This window comes from Procambarus clarkii, chromosome 4 (assembly GCF_040958095.1).
Source record: "Procambarus clarkii isolate CNS0578487 chromosome 4, FALCON_Pclarkii_2.0, whole genome shotgun sequence".
Lineage (NCBI taxonomy): Eukaryota > Metazoa > Arthropoda > Malacostraca > Decapoda > Cambaridae > Procambarus > Procambarus clarkii.
This window is the reverse complement of record NC_091153.1, coordinates 5,437,345-5,453,734: the sequence shown is the minus strand read 5'-3', so window position 1 is coordinate 5,453,734 and position 16,390 is coordinate 5,437,345. Positions and strand designations below refer to the sequence as shown.

The 16,390-nt window shown below is 38.1% G+C and overlaps 2 protein-coding genes across 6 annotated transcripts in view; one reads left to right on the top strand and one right to left on the bottom strand.

The window, feature by feature from the left end:
• e(y)3 (enhancer of yellow 3) overlaps window positions 1-2,875 on the top strand; it is a 41,712-nt gene extending 38,837 nt beyond the window's left edge. For all 3 annotated transcript variants that reach the window (XM_045733944.2, XM_045733930.2, XM_045733936.2), the window contains 4 exons: window positions 91-238; window positions 654-792; window positions 1,878-2,052; window positions 2,375-2,875. In XM_045733944.2, coding sequence (XP_045589900.1) covers window positions 91-238; window positions 654-792; window positions 1,878-2,052; window positions 2,375-2,499 — 587 coding nt within the window. In that variant the 3' untranslated portion in view covers window positions 2,500-2,875. The remainder of the gene's footprint in view (window positions 1-90; window positions 239-653; window positions 793-1,877; window positions 2,053-2,374) is intronic.
• Window positions 2,876-8,889: 6,014 nt separating this feature from the next.
• Window positions 8,890-16,369, bottom strand: LOC123751824 (zinc finger protein Xfin). 3 transcript variants are annotated; one of them, XM_045733921.2, is made up of 2 exons: window positions 16,253-16,369; window positions 8,890-11,520 (listed from the first exon to the last, which is right to left on the bottom strand). In XM_045733921.2, exon 2 carries the CDS (start codon window positions 11,497-11,499, stop codon window positions 8,998-9,000), a length of 2,502 nt encoding a protein of 833 aa, XP_045589877.1. In that variant the 5' UTR covers window positions 11,500-11,520; window positions 16,253-16,369; the 3' UTR covers window positions 8,890-8,997. The 3 variants fall into 3 exon arrangements, with proteins under 3 accessions (XP_045589877.1, XP_045589863.1, XP_045589870.1); XM_045733907.2 differs by having other exon boundaries at window positions 16,143-16,271; XM_045733914.2 differs by lacking the exon at window positions 16,253-16,369 and adding an exon at window positions 16,033-16,122.
• Between the last annotated feature and the right edge of the window lie 21 nt (window positions 16,370-16,390).

Genomic DNA, 16,390 nt, shown 5'->3' with positions numbered 1-16,390 from the left:
GATGGAATCTTACCTTAGGAGGCAGCCAAGTAAATCTGCTCAGAATAAAACTTTTTGTATACAGTACACTCAATAATGATTTATTTTCAGGCCACCCTACATGCATTGAGTTGACCCTGGTTATGGTGCCAAAGATAGAATCTTACAACTGGCAGTGTATGGATTGCAAGTCTTGTGTCACCTGTAATGACCCTGATGATGAAGACAAGATGATATTCTGTGACATGTGCGATCGAGGGTGAGTTCACGTTGTCGGAAAACTTGTTGCTTGTGGAGCTTTGTAGGCCAGTTTATGATTGGTGTAGCATAATCTGCTAGATAGAGGTGTCCTCTCAGCCAACCAACACGTCTGTTTCATTGATGTTTGTTCCCATTATACGGTACATAATAAGATTGTTTATTGTGTTAGTGAGAGCTCAGTGAGGTGACTTGAGATCTGAGTGTGAATAAGACTATCAATCTAAAAAGTTTGTATAATTTGAGTAAATAGAGAGAGAGAGAGAGAGAGATAAAGAGCTTGTAGAACTGCTGGCATCCTTGTTTATAGTCTGGACATGGAAATTTTGTTGGTTTAAATAAATATTTCCCTTTCTCTTGCTGTTAACACATTACATTGTTGCATGTATAATTGTTATCAATTTTTAATTGTATAGGTATCACATCTATTGTGTTGGGTTGCGGCGTGTACCAAATGGCCGCTGGCATTGTAAAGAGTGTGCCATGTGCTCTTCCTGTGGCTCTAAGACTCCAGCTGGCATTGAACACTTGAAAAATGCAGAATGGCAGCACGAGGTAAGAATTTCACAACTGACATTTTCTATATTTACTTTAGCTATGCAAATATGCACCATACGAGTTTACTCTTAGTATTTCTTAAATGGACTGGTCAACCAGGCTGTAGGGCGCAGCTGTTCATAACCTGACATATGAATCACAGCCTGGTTGATCAGGTATCTTTTAGACAGTGTTTAGTCATCCTTTAGAGGTATTTATAGAGTTCTCTCTTGAACACTGTGAAGGGCCGGCCAGTTATGCCCCCTTAAGTGTAGTGGAAGCGTGTTGAACAATCTTCGGGCCTCTGATGTTGATAGAGTTCTCTCACATAACTCGAGAGTTGGAGAGCTTCACGCTCTTCTCAGGATGTAGGTACCCATCCTGTCTTCTTAAAATAACATCGCTTTTTGCCTGTATGCGCGCTGTGGCCAACAATGGACGTACTGTAATTTGATGTGAAATCGGCTAACGAAAGTGATGTACTGTCCCGTTTTCTTTGAGTCCTACAACTTACTTGGTTAGGTTAGGAAAGGAAACTTTCAATTAATGGTTTTCATGACGTTTTGAAACTTTAGGAGAACATCTTGCCCGCCTAACCTACCAGAGGACCCTTAACTTGCTGTTTTGGAAAAGAAAATCCAAAATTTATTTTCAAATTACGTCCATTTTCGGCCATACATACAAACGGCCAAATTCAGACGTAATTTGTAAGAGGACCGGTTGAGGTACCTTGTCCTAGTTCTCATTTTCTTTAGCTTCAGACCTTTCTTGCATTTTAAGCAAAAAATGAGATGTCCTGACTCAGTGAAGTCCTTTAGTGATAACACTTTTTTGTTTTGCTAGAGGTTCCTAATATTCATTGTTGTGATTCCACAATGAAGCATTATTTGTGCGCCACCCTGGTTGTGTGGGTGAATACTCTGCTTGTTAGCGCAGTTTCTCTAGTTCCTTGTACGTAAGCTCGTCCGTCCCATGTTATTAAAAAAAATCAGCCCGAGGTTTATCCCATTTTAGTGATGTTCATAAGTTTGCAGCCTTGTTGGCCTTCTTTATCAATATGACTGTAAAAGTCGATAATTTCACCACTAACTTTTACATTTCAGTTTAAAAAGGACAAGGATAACAAGCAGCTGAGATATGCAACTACACTTTGTGTCCCTTGTGATAAATATTGGAAGAGGAGACAGTTCTGCTATGTGTGCTTAAGGGTTTATAGAAGCATTCCAGAAGATGGGATGGTACGCTGCTCCAACTGTCCGAAGTACATTCATCGGGAAGGTAAGTCTTCCTCCCTCGGGATATTTTGTTCCATTGTTTACAAATATACACTGGGAGTGATATTGTGCTAGCCTTTTGACAGTGTACGGCAGAATAACTTATTTTTATTCAACAGTTCATGTTAACCACCCTACTGATGGAAATAGAGTAAAAATGATTCAAAAGATACTGAATAAGACCATGTAATAACCTTTGCAGTGAGAACACCGATTTTAAGGAATGTTCCAATGCCCGGCTAGGTGGAGAAAGATCATAGGTTTCATATAGCGTATCTAGTCACTTTCTTGGAGATTAAAATTAATTGTAGCAATTTCCCTTTCAGGTTGCTCTACAATATACGAAAATGAACGTTTCTGCATCAACTGTTTCAAAATGCGTAATTCTACTGCCCTAAACCACTCGCGTATCATAGCGGCAGCAAAAAAGAAAATGGCTTCAGGCTATTGATGTGAAAATATTTGTAAATCTTATGGTTTCTCATGTGTCTTAGGTGTTAAAAGCAAATTTGTAAGAATAACTCACAATGTGGGGCGGGGGGAGAAATCAGTGAGAAGTAGTATGCAGAAAATTATTTAGTTTTAAATGTTTCTTTTTCATTATTTGTAAATACAGATTTTCTGTATAGTCCTTCTGTAGAGGTAAAACTTTAACCCATTGTTCTCAAAGAGTTATAAAGTAACTCCAGCAATACTTCAACATTATATACCCCTTACACCCCATCATTTAGTTTTCTTCTGATATGAATTTTGTTTATCTACATTTTATGAAAACATTCAAGTTATAATTTGATCTATTATATTTATAAATAAATACAAATTACACATTTTTATATCTTTTGTGCCTTGCTTCCTTTTGAGAACTTCCATTCCTGAGGAGTGGACAGGTGGACATTTGTATGTAATTTTTCTTGGACATTTCCAACACCTCCAAGTGTTAAAAGGAGCTTTTAAAGTAACTGACTTTAAAAAAAAATTTGTTTTAAAGTTTTTAAAATTTTACTCCAAGAGCAAAATTAGGAGTTTTCTACATGGAAAAAGTGAAGCAGTTGTCTTTAAACAAGAATCCGAGGAAATATTCAGAATTAACTTCTCAAAGACACATAAAAGGAAAGGTGAACAAACGTAGATCATCACATGGCAGAGTGCAGGTGTAGGTCACGAAGACCACTAGAGTGAACATTCTCTCCTCAGTAATCCTCCCATAGGCATTATGGAAGACTTTAAGACTTCAACTGGTCTTTTTCCTGCAAAATACTTTATTATGAGGGTGAGCATAAAGCTCTGTATTGGAATGAATAGTTATTTAGTGCTGCTTAACAGTTATATTGTGTAAACTACAGTGCCATAAAATCATAATATGTTGCATGGAATCTTTGTGTTACACAGCAGTTTATTGTCATATATACCCAGTTTTTTGTTTTTACAGGGTGGGGAGGCATAAAAAAAATCTAGAAAAATTAGTAATTAACCTTCAATTGCCCAGCATGGATAGGGATAATCTCGCTAATTACCCATAAACTGGGCAACACGGTTGGAGAAGTTTTAAAGTACTGTAAGATTAAAAACTACCGTGTGTACACAGGGTTCACACTGCCTTCCTCAGCCCTCCTGTAAACAGATGCTATTTTGGAAAAAAAAAAGTGTGGGCAACCCCTCTGGCTGTGAGGGGCTTCCCTACTGAGAGAGGCACTATAAGTAACACATGCAGCAACAGCTCACAGCACTGCCAGGCAGCTCATGCCCATAGCATCATTTAATATTGATCAAATAAATAGTAACTGCGATTATTTAATGATGATTGTGTCTGAAGATCCCGACTGTGATAAAAAAAAAACTATGTACAAGTTCAGATATCGGTGAACTCGATGCTGACTACGATGTTCACAGTACAAGGTAGATAGCCATGATTTGGTGCATCTATGCATTATGAAACGGGACCTCATTTTCCTTTATAAAATAAACTTGTGAGAAATTGTTTGGTATTCAGGATTTAGTGATGAGAATTCTGGTAATAATGGCATTGTTGTGGCTAGAGTTAGCAACGTGTGTAGTACACTGGGAGGCATTTTGCTGTGTCTGCAGGGACCTCACAACTAAGTGGACAGCACTTGAGATTCGTAGTCCTATGGTTCCGGGTTCGATCCCCAGTGGAGGCAGAAACAAATTGGCAGATTTTCTTTCACCCTGATGTTCCTATTAACCTAGCAGTAAATAGGTACCTGGGAGTTAAGACAGCTGCTACGGGCTATTTCCTGGGGGTATGTAACAAAAAGGAGGCATGGCCGAGGACCGGGCCGCAGGGACGCTAAGCCCCAAAATCACCTCAAGATAACCTTAAGACATAACCATTAAGTGCCGTCGGCAACTGGCCAGCATGTGAAGCTATGCTGTGCTTTGATTATGAGATTACCAAACTCAACAGAACTGCTTAGTAATTCGTTATGGTGCATAAAATTGTAGTTATATAATGTATGTCTACAGTGTAAAAATAGCAAAATGGTGTGTTTTGTTGTTCTAGGAATATTATACAATGCATACATGAGTAACATGAATATATCTGTGCATACCTATTTCCTACATGTTCTGTGATCCTAACAACATTACTGACAGCCCAGTACATCATTGCTCTTGAAACAACCATGATAGAAATATTAAAAATACAAAAATATAATTTACTCAATGAGTGCAGATCATGCAAAATATGCAAGGTCAGGCTACAAGATTATTACTCCCACGAGAACTGGTTTGTAATTGTGCACACAAATGTTTGTTTGTTTGTTTGTTTATATATATATATATGTGGTACCTAGTAGCCAGAACGCACTTCTCTGCCTACTATGCAAGGCCTGATTTGCCTAATAAGCCAAGTTTTCCTGAATTAATATATTTTCTCAAATTTTTTTCTTATGAAATGATAAAGCTACCCATTTCATTATGTATGAGGTCAATTTTTTTTTGTTGGAGTTAAAATTAACGTAGATATATGACCGAACCTAACCAACCCTACCTAACCTAACCTATCTTTATAGGTTAGGTTAGGTTAGGTAGCCCAAAAAGTTAGGTTAGGTTAGGTAGTCGAAAAACAATTAATTCATGAAAACTTGGCTTATTAGGCAAATCGGGCCTTGCATAGTAGGCAGAGAAGTGCGTTCTGGCTACTAGGTACGACATTATATATATATATATATATATATATATATATATATACAGTATATATATATATATATATATATATATATATATATAATTTTATTTATTGTAATAACATCAAAAACTGAATGTTTTATTGTTCTAACAACAAATAAGATGTGCATATTAATGGCATAAATATATTTGAGCATTCTGATGTTCTATACATTTTATGTATAGAACAATGTATAGAACTATAAATAAATTGCTAAACTGACACACTATTGAATAATATTAGTACTTCATAAACCAGAGAAAAAGCAAATCAGACATTGAAATATATATGTAAAAATATCTTGGTGGCAACTCCCATCTGGTCCAGAGTGACTTCCAAGAGGCAATTGCACCATTAATTAATGCTCAAGAATCATGACGTCATCTTGAAATTTCCTGTCTTCACCATGACCAAAAGTCACAAATTATTATTTTTTCCCCTATGTACCAATGAACTGTCTCCTATAAACGAGGGGTGCAGCCCAAGGGTTAATAAAGCTTATAGATAGTAAATAAGAAAAAAACATCACCCAGTCATTCATCGTATCATTCACAAATACAATACATATATCGCATTGCATAAACAAGCACTATCACGTCCTAGCAGTCAATCCCAGCAGTACCCCACCACTTATATAAAAAATACAAATACAAATATTTATTTAGGTAAAGTACATACAAGGTGAGATACAAAAGTTGATGGATTTATAGATAGAGCTAGTACATACAATGCCTAAAGCCACTATTCCACAAAGCATTTTGGGCAGGAAAGATCAGGTGTACAGTGCTGCTTGTAGGTTGTCAGAATCATCATCAATAAAATACTACTACCTGGTTGGAGGTTAATTACAACAGCCTTTTTCCCTTGCTGTGCCCTTTGTGTTGTCCACACTTACCATCAATAACAATGTACAACCACATTTTAAACCTTTTCTTTTTCCTCCAACTCTTAAATTCACCATTCTGTAATCATTAATTTTATCAAGGAACTTGGGTTCAATCCCAATGGGGGAACAGAAATGGTTGAGCATATTTTTTCACCTGATGTCTTTGTTCACCAAGCAATTAAATAGGTACTATGGAATTTTACATTGTTGGTTGCATCCTGGGAAGGATTCGGTTTGGCCTAGGTTGACCTCATTAAGACTTCAGCACAGACTTCCTAACACCAACAATAGGAATTAACAGCGCACGTGCTTTTCAGATCGTTCACTTCTACTGCTCAAACATTTGATTTTTCACAATCATATCACATCATTGTCTTCTAACCATACATAAGTCAGGGCACTGTCACTATCAAGCAGGTATACTTTGTGCAGGCCTCTGGCTGTGTGTTCCTATCTTCTTTCCTAACCTAGGCTTTCATTTTATCAGTCACTTTCCTTCCCTGGCTCACCCTACTCTGATTTCACAAACACTTTTTTTTTTAATATTTTTTTGGTCACTCACACATCCCAAGCAATGTTATGCTTGGGCTGTATAATGTTATAACTTTTGGATCAAATTATCATAAATCGAGCCTGCCCCCTGGCTGGTCTTGGAGAGTAGAACTCCCATAACTCACTCCGGGTATACTCTAGTAGCCACCAATAGCGCTTCAGCAATCACATTTATTTTGCATGCAGAATGTCCTCTCTTCACCTTTACTTTTGTTCACATTCACAATAATCATAGATTTTTACCTCATGCATATACCTCACAAAAATTATTTAAACTTTAATGGTTTTGATGTATATACAGTACAGTGCTGACATTCACTGTCAAGTGTCTACAAACTCTGTAATCACAAATAATTCTCACAAATTATGGTTACTATACACACACAGAAATCACAATAACGTGATATCAAATGAACATCCCGTGCGTATGTTCAATCCCTCATCACGGCCCTTGTGGAGTTGTTCACATGGTTATTATCCAACAGGAATGACGTGGTAATACCAAGGCAAATTTTTGTCTTTTGCATAAGTATGTAAATATTTGGGTTATAAAATTAGTTTTTGTATAATATACAGTATGTCATATTTTACAAATCTATTACAGATATTTGTTTTAATAATATACGTTTATAAATGTATATACGTAATATACATTTAATATTAAATGTATATTATTTAATGCCCTAGGTGGTGAGATAAGCAGATTCCAAAAATAGTCTACAATGATTAAACCTACAACACTCCATAATGTCATAAAAAACATTATATTCAAATCACACACAAGGAATAAAGAACTGCTTATTTTATGAAAACTGAACAAAAATTATGCTTTTTATAGTTTAATTCTTATCATCATTTTTGTGTTATGAGTGAATAATATTGATCAGTAAAATATTTACCTGGTGCATGCTTGGATACAGTTGTGAAATAAAATTTGCAATATTTGTCACTATACTTACATTATCCCTATAAATACTGTATGAACTAATTGGTTAAGTTGGTTGTCGAGTAAGGCAGACGGTGACCTCCAGGATCAGGTGTCGACTAGATATGAGGGGTAATATACCAATAATCTTGGACTGTGTACTGGATTAAATGCCTCTAGAGTTGAGAAATATGGGCCAAGCTTGATAATGAGCTCATACTGCATCTATATATTTCATTATTACATCACCATCATGTCAGCTTATCTTCTACACAAAGAAAAATCACATGTGAAGAATCTTCCCCAAGAACTTCTGATTTAGATAATTATTTCATACTGCTTATTAATAATTATATTATTATGAAGCAGTATATCTAAAAGTATTTAGTTTCATATTTTATGAATATAAAACAGCTTAAAAAAATCTCATGGAACTACAGTACTATAAAACCTAGATGCTTCAGTGAGCATTAGTATAGTAGAAGTCTTAGTCGTTGATATGTACTTTTGTACTTTTTAATCTTTGTTTAAATTTAGAAAATACCACATTCAATATTGTAATATTGTATTTGAATTTAGTTTATTACAACTCTCCAAAATTTAGATTGAATTGTTCTGAATCTGATCCAGATTCCTATAAAACTGAATTTCTGAATAATTGTGTTTCACTTACCTTTTCTGCTAATGCAGACAGCAAAATGTAGTTACAGCACTGTCATTTCTTCCTAATACTATCATACATACTATCATACTATCTGTCATACTATCTGTTGTTAAACATCTGCAGCCACTGGCCTTGTTAATCTAACTCCAGTATTGTACTCGTTTTTTACACTTAAAAATAATGAAAACAATAGACGCCTGAACATGTCAAGTGAACTGATATTGGGTACATAAGTGTGTTGAAACAAAGTCAATTTATGATGAGATACCAAACTGAGGTGGAAGGATGGAGCAAATGATTGAGAGGACATCAACAGAGATCTCCAGATACTGTGATAATAAGGAATAACAGATGGATAAATATCTATATTTTATATTATGGATTATATTTCCAGCATTTACGTACTGTACACTGCAACCAAAATACTGTTCTACAGTTTCCTTATTGTCATATCTTCTGTATTTTGGGAAAATGAATTTATTATTAAGTTGCATTTTACTTTCTGCAGTTCATATCGTGAAGTTAATACCTGCATAATACAAATCAAAATATCAGTACAGTATTACAGAATTTGTAAAAAAAAAAAAAAACATGTATGTATTAATACCGGATAATTAAAAACATTCAGTGTATTACATTTTTAGTAACTAAGGATGGAATGCTTTTCAATTTGAAATTGATTACAGGTGATATTAAAAAAAAAAAAGTTAATGAACAAAAAATCAATCTTTAAAACTATCTCATCATTCTAATTTCTAACTGAACACAATCTTGTGATTGGCTGTCTGGGTAAGCAAGCTCCCATAATTGTCGAAATATGGGTATCTGTTCGCTAGGAGAAACAAGATCAATTAATTTTTCGTAAGGAAGAACTAATGCTGCCTCAGCCTTCAGTACACTACTGTTTTCAGTAGTAATTCGTGTTCGAACCATCTCAAATAGTTTTCCCCAGTCTGCAGAACTAGCTGGTAACACTGCCTGCAATGATGACTCTACTGCCACTTCCACTGCATCATTCTTATCATTATCTTCACCTTCCTCATCGTCTCTATAACTACTGTGTTCCACTCGGCCACCAGCAAAAATAGGGAGATTATCCAGGTGTGTCACCACTGATCCTGCTAAAACCTCATGACCCATATCAAACTGTCCGTCTAGAACCATTTCTACATGTGATGAAAACAGATCTTCTGTCGCCATGAGGTTATTAGCCGCATTAACTGAAGCAAGCGGGTCTTCATCCTCATTTGTTGCAGTGTGGCTCTCTGAGTTTCTTTTCAGTCTTTGAAAAGCATTTTTTACTTTAGCACTCTTGGCACTGGGACGATATTCTTTTCCCGCTATTCTGGCTAATTTTTCTAACTTCTGACGATGAAGCATCTTGTCATTACCCTTTAAATCCTGAAACTGGGTACTTCTGTTGCGTTTATTTCTCTGTAAAATATGATCTAATATCTCTTCTTTACCATTCTGCATTTCATTAATAGGGTGTGTGTGTTCAAAATAATATACAACACTTATTTTTCCTGTATAGTCACAAGTTTCTTCATTAAAATCTTGATACACTTTCATTCTTGCAAAACAAAGACAAGGTTGTATTTTGTGAATCCAATTATGTCTATCAGAGTATTCCCGCTTAGCAGTTTTCCTGGCAGCAGCTGTACGGAGATGGTGGAATCTATGACAGACTAATAACCGTTCAGTTCGGTGAGGCTTCCGTCTCTTTACGTCACAAGTGAATCGCACTTTGTTCTTTTCTTCTTCCTCTGCTAACCAGTCTGTAAACATTCTTTCATCATCAAATTCTACATTTTTGCTTGCCATTGAAAACTTGTGAGCAATTTGCCAATGTCTCTGTAGTTCAGTAAGCTTAAAGAATGATGAATCACATTGTTTAAAGTGACAAGAAAACATTCTAGGCAATTTAAATTTTTTGTTTTTGCACTCTCTGTTTCTGACGTGTGTATGGAAACTTAATTCTGACAGAAAGTGTCGTTTACAAAGACTACATTTGTATTCAAGCTTTCCCTTTTCAACCTTAATACCTACACTGTATTTTGTTCTTCTGTGAGGAATGATTTCCCAGTCTTCGTCATCATTTTTAACATTCATTTTTTCCATTATCTCCTCCTCAAAATCAAGTGGTTCATTCTTAATTTTAATGTCGGTAAGTTCTCTACTTGTGGCATGCTGTTTGCTCATGTGTGCTGTAAGCAAATCTTTGTTAAGCAAGTGCTCATGACAAATTCTACACTTAAGCTGTTTTCCAGTTTTCGTCTCTTTCTTCATGGTTTGAGGCCCTCCATCACACATTTTTTGTGATGCCTTACATGCAGTTCCATCTTCTATGACATACAGTACTGCTTCACTGCTCCCTCCGGTCCCTCCTTCTGATACTCTGCATTCTTCCATAGTAATACTAGTGGAGGTGTCTTCAAATTTCCCTCTTGATACTGAAGAATCCTTGCTATCACAATCCAGAAATTCTTGGGGTTCCTCCACATTTTTTGTCGGAGTAATAAGTAGAGAGAGATCTTGCAGTCCTTCTGTTTTACCAATGTGTGGCTTCATAGTTACTGTCACTAAGGGTGGTTGTGTCGACTGCTGAGGCACGGCCATATGTTCTGGTTGTGGCTCAGAGCTAGGAACTGGGCCTCTGATTATACTAATTCCTTCCTCAGTATGATGTCTCTCAATGTGCTTAATAAGCCGATCTTCATTTTTGAATATAGCTCCGCAATCATCACCGGGACATTCATACAACATTGGTAAGCTAATTGAATTTGAGTCTAGTGAAGATAAACTTATATTTGCTTCTTCATGATCATTCACATCCATTTTGTCTAGTGTTCTCTTCTCACAAAAGGCTTGATGAATTGCAGCACCACGACGGTCTTTGCATTTCTGTCCACAGTACTGACAAGTGACTGGTTGCTTTTTTGACTTATCACCCACAGCAATACATTGATGACCTTGTAAACTAGCGTGTGTCGCAAACAGCTTGTCACAGCCTGAACAGTTTAACGGCTGTTTTGTACTGGTGATAACGCAAATATCCTCTTGTTCATCTAATACAACAAGTTCTTTCTCCTCAGTCTCAGAAGCAATATGCTTAATAGTTTCTGTAACCTTTGAGCGTCTAGCTCTCTGTCTGGCAATGCTGTGAGCATCACCAAAGTGTTGCACAAGTTTGGCTTTTGATGTGAACACTTCCTGGCAGAGAGCGCACTTGGCCATGGTACCAACCCCACACAACACCTAAGAAGAGAAAAATGTACTGTTTGAAGACAAAGTACACAACATCTGAGGGAAAATATATATTATTCAGATTCAGTGATGCAATACTGATATGTTATGTACAATAAAATTAGACATAATTGAATTACATACAGTAAAGCAAAAAAAAAAGCACATCTAGTTTCCTGAGTAATCAAGAATTACAATACTGTACTAAAATATGTACAATTATTATGATTAGAATTATTTTATATACAGTATATAAAATATATATATATACAAATATAAAAAAAACATATCATGCATATAGGGGAGTACCATCTATGGTTGTGTTTGTAGGGACCCTTCGCCGCAAAGAAGACGATATGTAGCATTTGGGGGAGCTTTATGGGTCTAGAACATACACTTACATATTGTCTTCTACCACCCTATATATTTGTAACTTGTAATTTTATTTTATTTTAAAGTTCATTACACAAAATAGGTTACATGCAAGGTTAGTTGTCACAGGTTGTAGAGTTCCCTTAGCTTTTCAGATGGCGGGCAGGAACCCTGAATGCCGAGTGCATTTTCTCTCTGTATCGCCACACTGAGGTGCTGGAAGAGGAAGTTGGTGGCTTTAGGGGTTTCTTGTTGTTTCAGTTAGCTTAGAACCCAGCTCCTCCAGAAAATTGGTGGCATTTTTACCCCAAGCACCAAGTGTCTTATTTATATTGATATATTGTACTGTATTTAAATAAACATATATTTACACCATTGGAGCCTCGAACCACAGACCTGGTTGATACCTGGTTGATGGGGTTCTGGGAGTTCTTCTACTCCCCAAGGCCGGCCCGAGGTCAGGCTTGACTTGTGAGAGTTTGGTCCACCAGGCTGGTGCTTGGAGCGGCCCGCAGGCCCACATACCCACCACAGCCCAGTTGGTCCGGAACGTCTTTTAGAAAACAGTCTAGTTTTCTCTTGAAGATGTCCATGGTTGTTCCGGCAATATTTCTTATAGTCGCTGGGAGGACGTTGAATAGCCGCGGACCTCTGACGTTTATAGTGTTCTCTGATTGTGCCTATGGCACCTCTGCTCTTCACTGGTTCTATTCTGCATTTTCTTCCACAAAAGCAGCACCCACAACTCTACCTAGTGAGTCACCAACACCCATTGTATAATACAGTAATAATAATAATATTTATTATTATTATTATTATTATTATTATTATTATTATTATTATTATTATTATTATTACACACACGTATGCACACACACACACATCTACAAATTAGTGTAGTGAAAAATCTTTAACAAAATTCTGATAGAGATCTAAGGGTGGTTTTAGATAGAAAACTATTACCCGAGGACCACGTAAAAAACATCTTGCGATGAGCTTATGCTACACTTTCCAATTTCAAAATTGATTTTAAATACATGGATGGTTAAATACTAAAGAAACTGTTCATGAGGAATCGTTCACAGGAACTGATGAAATTGATAGGGAAGAATTCCCGAGACAAGAGGTCATAGATTTAAACCTCTAGAACAAGGGGTCATCGATTTAAACTAAATAAACAAAGCTGTCAAAGAAATATAAGAAAATCCACTTTTGCAAACAGAGTGGTAGATGGTTGGAACAAGTTTGGTGAGAAGGTGGCGGAGGCCGAAACCGTCATTAGTTTCAAAGCGTTATATGACAGAGTGCTGGGAAGACGGGACACCACAAGCATAGCTATCATCCTGTAACTACACTTAGGTAATTACACACCAAGAGCTGTGTGTATGCATGTGTCTCAAAGAGCTAATACCTCGAACAAATCCACAAGGGCCGTGACGAGGATTCGAACCTGCGTCCGAGAGCATCCCAGACGCTGCCTTAATCGACTGAGCTACGACATGGTCAAATTGACCATGTCGTAGCTCAGTCGATTAAGGCAGAGTCTGGGATGCTCTCGGATGCAGGTTCGAATCCTCGTCACGGCCTTTGTGGATTTGTTCATTTAATGCATCACGCAATTGTGATTTGTTTGTGTAGCTAATACCTTGATTCTGCAGGCACAAACAGTAAACACATATATAAAACAAGAAAGTACTTAAGCTCGTTTGTGTTAACACAAAAGTAGAGATATAGCGGCCCTCAGGTACAGGACTCCTTTCCTGACATAACATGAGGTAGACCCCATCTGAGGAAACGACATTCTAGATCTTGTACTAACATCGGAAGAGGGCATGACTGATCAAAAATTCAGAAATTCAAAGCAAAACTTTTTGCCCAAAATGCTATACATATTAGTGGCTTTAGGTATTGTATGTACTAGCTCTATCTATAAATCCAACATTATGTTTGTAACTCTTCATCTATGTATGTACTTTTACCTGAATAAAAATTTGAATTGAATTTAAATTTGAGGTAGGGAAAAAGCTCACCCCTTTGTGTGATCACAATATTCTAAGATTAATTATATTTATAGAAATCTATGCAAAGGTCTAGGATCATGACTTTCTGGATTACGCTTGAGGTGATTATCAAGGAATGAGAGACGGATTGCAAAACACCTTACAGTAGATTGATGCAGAAAAGGACCTTGAAGTCAGAAGTAGGAGCAGCACTAACCAAACCCTAGGAATAGTCAAGCGAACATTTGACCTAAAGGAAAAGAAGTTTGTTATTCACAACTATATAAATTTCTGGTCTGCCCCCACTTGGATTATTGTATGCAAGCATGAAGACCTCACCTTCAGAAATACATAGCTTCTTTGGAGAAAGTTCAACACTGGGCAACAAAAATCATTCCAGAACTAAGTCGACTCTCAGACCAGGAACGATTGAGGGCCACAGGACTAACAACACTGCAAACCAAACACATACGGACTGATCTCATTCAAAAATTTAAAATACTGAACAATTTGGAGGTTATTGATCTTAAAAAAATCTTCAAAACATCAGATGTAACACAAACAAGGAGCAACGATTTCAAGCTCATCAAGCAACAATGTAGGACAGAAAACAGGAGATGCTTTTTCACCCAAAGGTTATAAACCTATGGATCCATCTACCCGCTGAAGCAGTAAATGACAAAACACTATTGAATTTTAAAATCAAACTCAATAAAATTATCAGGACAAATGGTAGAGACCATTGACAAGCCGCTAGCTTCCTGTCCTCATTGAGGCCAGTAGCGAGATAGTGGTCCTAAGGTAAATTCGGGTATCACACACTAGAGTTTGCCAGCAAATTTAAAACCTACCTAACCTTACCCAACCAAACCTAACTTAACCCAAACAACCTAACCTGACAGAACAAAGTCTAAAACAGCCTAATCTAATACTTCATAACCTAACAATATAACAAGTCTTGACAGAAAACTGTTATTGAATAGTCTTTTGTACACTTTGACTATGCCCCACCCACATAGCCAAAAGTTATGCCATGTCTTCACTTTTTCAAAAAAATATTAAAATGTTTATTCAGGTAAAGTACATACATACAAGGTGAGATATAAACATTGATGGATTTATAGATAGAGCTAGTACATACAAAGCCTAAAGCCTCTATTGCGCAAAGCATTTCGGGCAGTTTTTTATGTACCAACTTGATCCTAAATAAAATTATAATTTGTGTTCTACATTTATTTAGCATAAAAGGGATGCCATCGTTGTGACGTCCTAAGCTTGAACTCTGTGGACCTTTATTGAACACTGCTGGACCCCAGCAGTGGACGCATTGCTGGACCCCAGCAGTGGACCCCTTGCTGGACCCCAGCAGTGGACACCTTGCTGGACCCCAGCAGTGGACCCCTTGCTGGACCCCAGCAGTGGACCCCTTGCTGGACCCCAGCAGTGGACCCCTTGCTGGACCCCAGCAGTGGACCCCTTGCTGGACCCCAGCAGTGGACCCCAGCAGTGGACCCCTTGCTGGACCCCAGCAGTGGACCCCTTGCTGGACCCCAGCAGTGGACCCCTTGCTGGACCCCAGCAGTGGACCCCTTGCTGGACCCCAGCAGTGAACCCCTTGCTGGACCCCAGCAGTGGACCCCTTGCTGGACCCCAGCAGTGGACGCCTTGCTGGACCCCAACAGTGGACCCCTTGCTGGACCCCAGCAGTGGACCCCTTGCTGGACCCCAGCAGTGGACCCCTTGCTGGACCCCAGCAGTGGACCCCTTGCTGGACCCCAGCAGTGGACCCCTTGCTGGACCCCAGCAGTGGACCCCTTGCTGGACCCCTTGCTGGACCCCAGCAGTGGACCCCTTGCTGGACCCCAGCAGTGGACCCTTTGCTGGACCCCAAGGCTACTTCTGTACACAATTATTTAGGTTAGTTAAATTAATTTATTATGCATCCAGTATTCATTTAGCGAGTGGAGTGACTGACGTTAGCTTCTCCAACCAGAGTATCAAGTGTCCCACAGGTAAATCTAGGTAAATTTAGGGAAATCATTTGTCCTGTGGAAAAAGCACTGCTCCTGCCGGCGTCTGCCCCAATGCCTCATGACTGATGCTATTAGAATGTGATCTACGGCTAGCCCGAGCATAAAAAAACATGCTTTACATCATGCAACATCTCTCTCAGGGGTTGAAAACATCATATTTGTGGCCCTTTAATCCTAGCCAGTGAGGCCATCCCGCTGAGGTGTTTATGTTTAACAAAGTCGAGCTTACATGCTGGGTCACTGTGGCCGAGGACCTCCCCATATATAACCTCAAGTGTACACTCTTAGATACCACGGGAGGAGTAGGAGCCGGGAGACGGGAAGAGTTAGAAGGTTTACCCAGTAACAGAGTGTGTTGGTGTTGTTGTCGGTGGGTTAGGGGGCAGCCAGTAATATAGTCAGTTATGTGGCCTCAAGAAGACGACCACAAAAGTCGACGGTCTTGCTACTCACTATGGGATACAAGCCTACAGCACA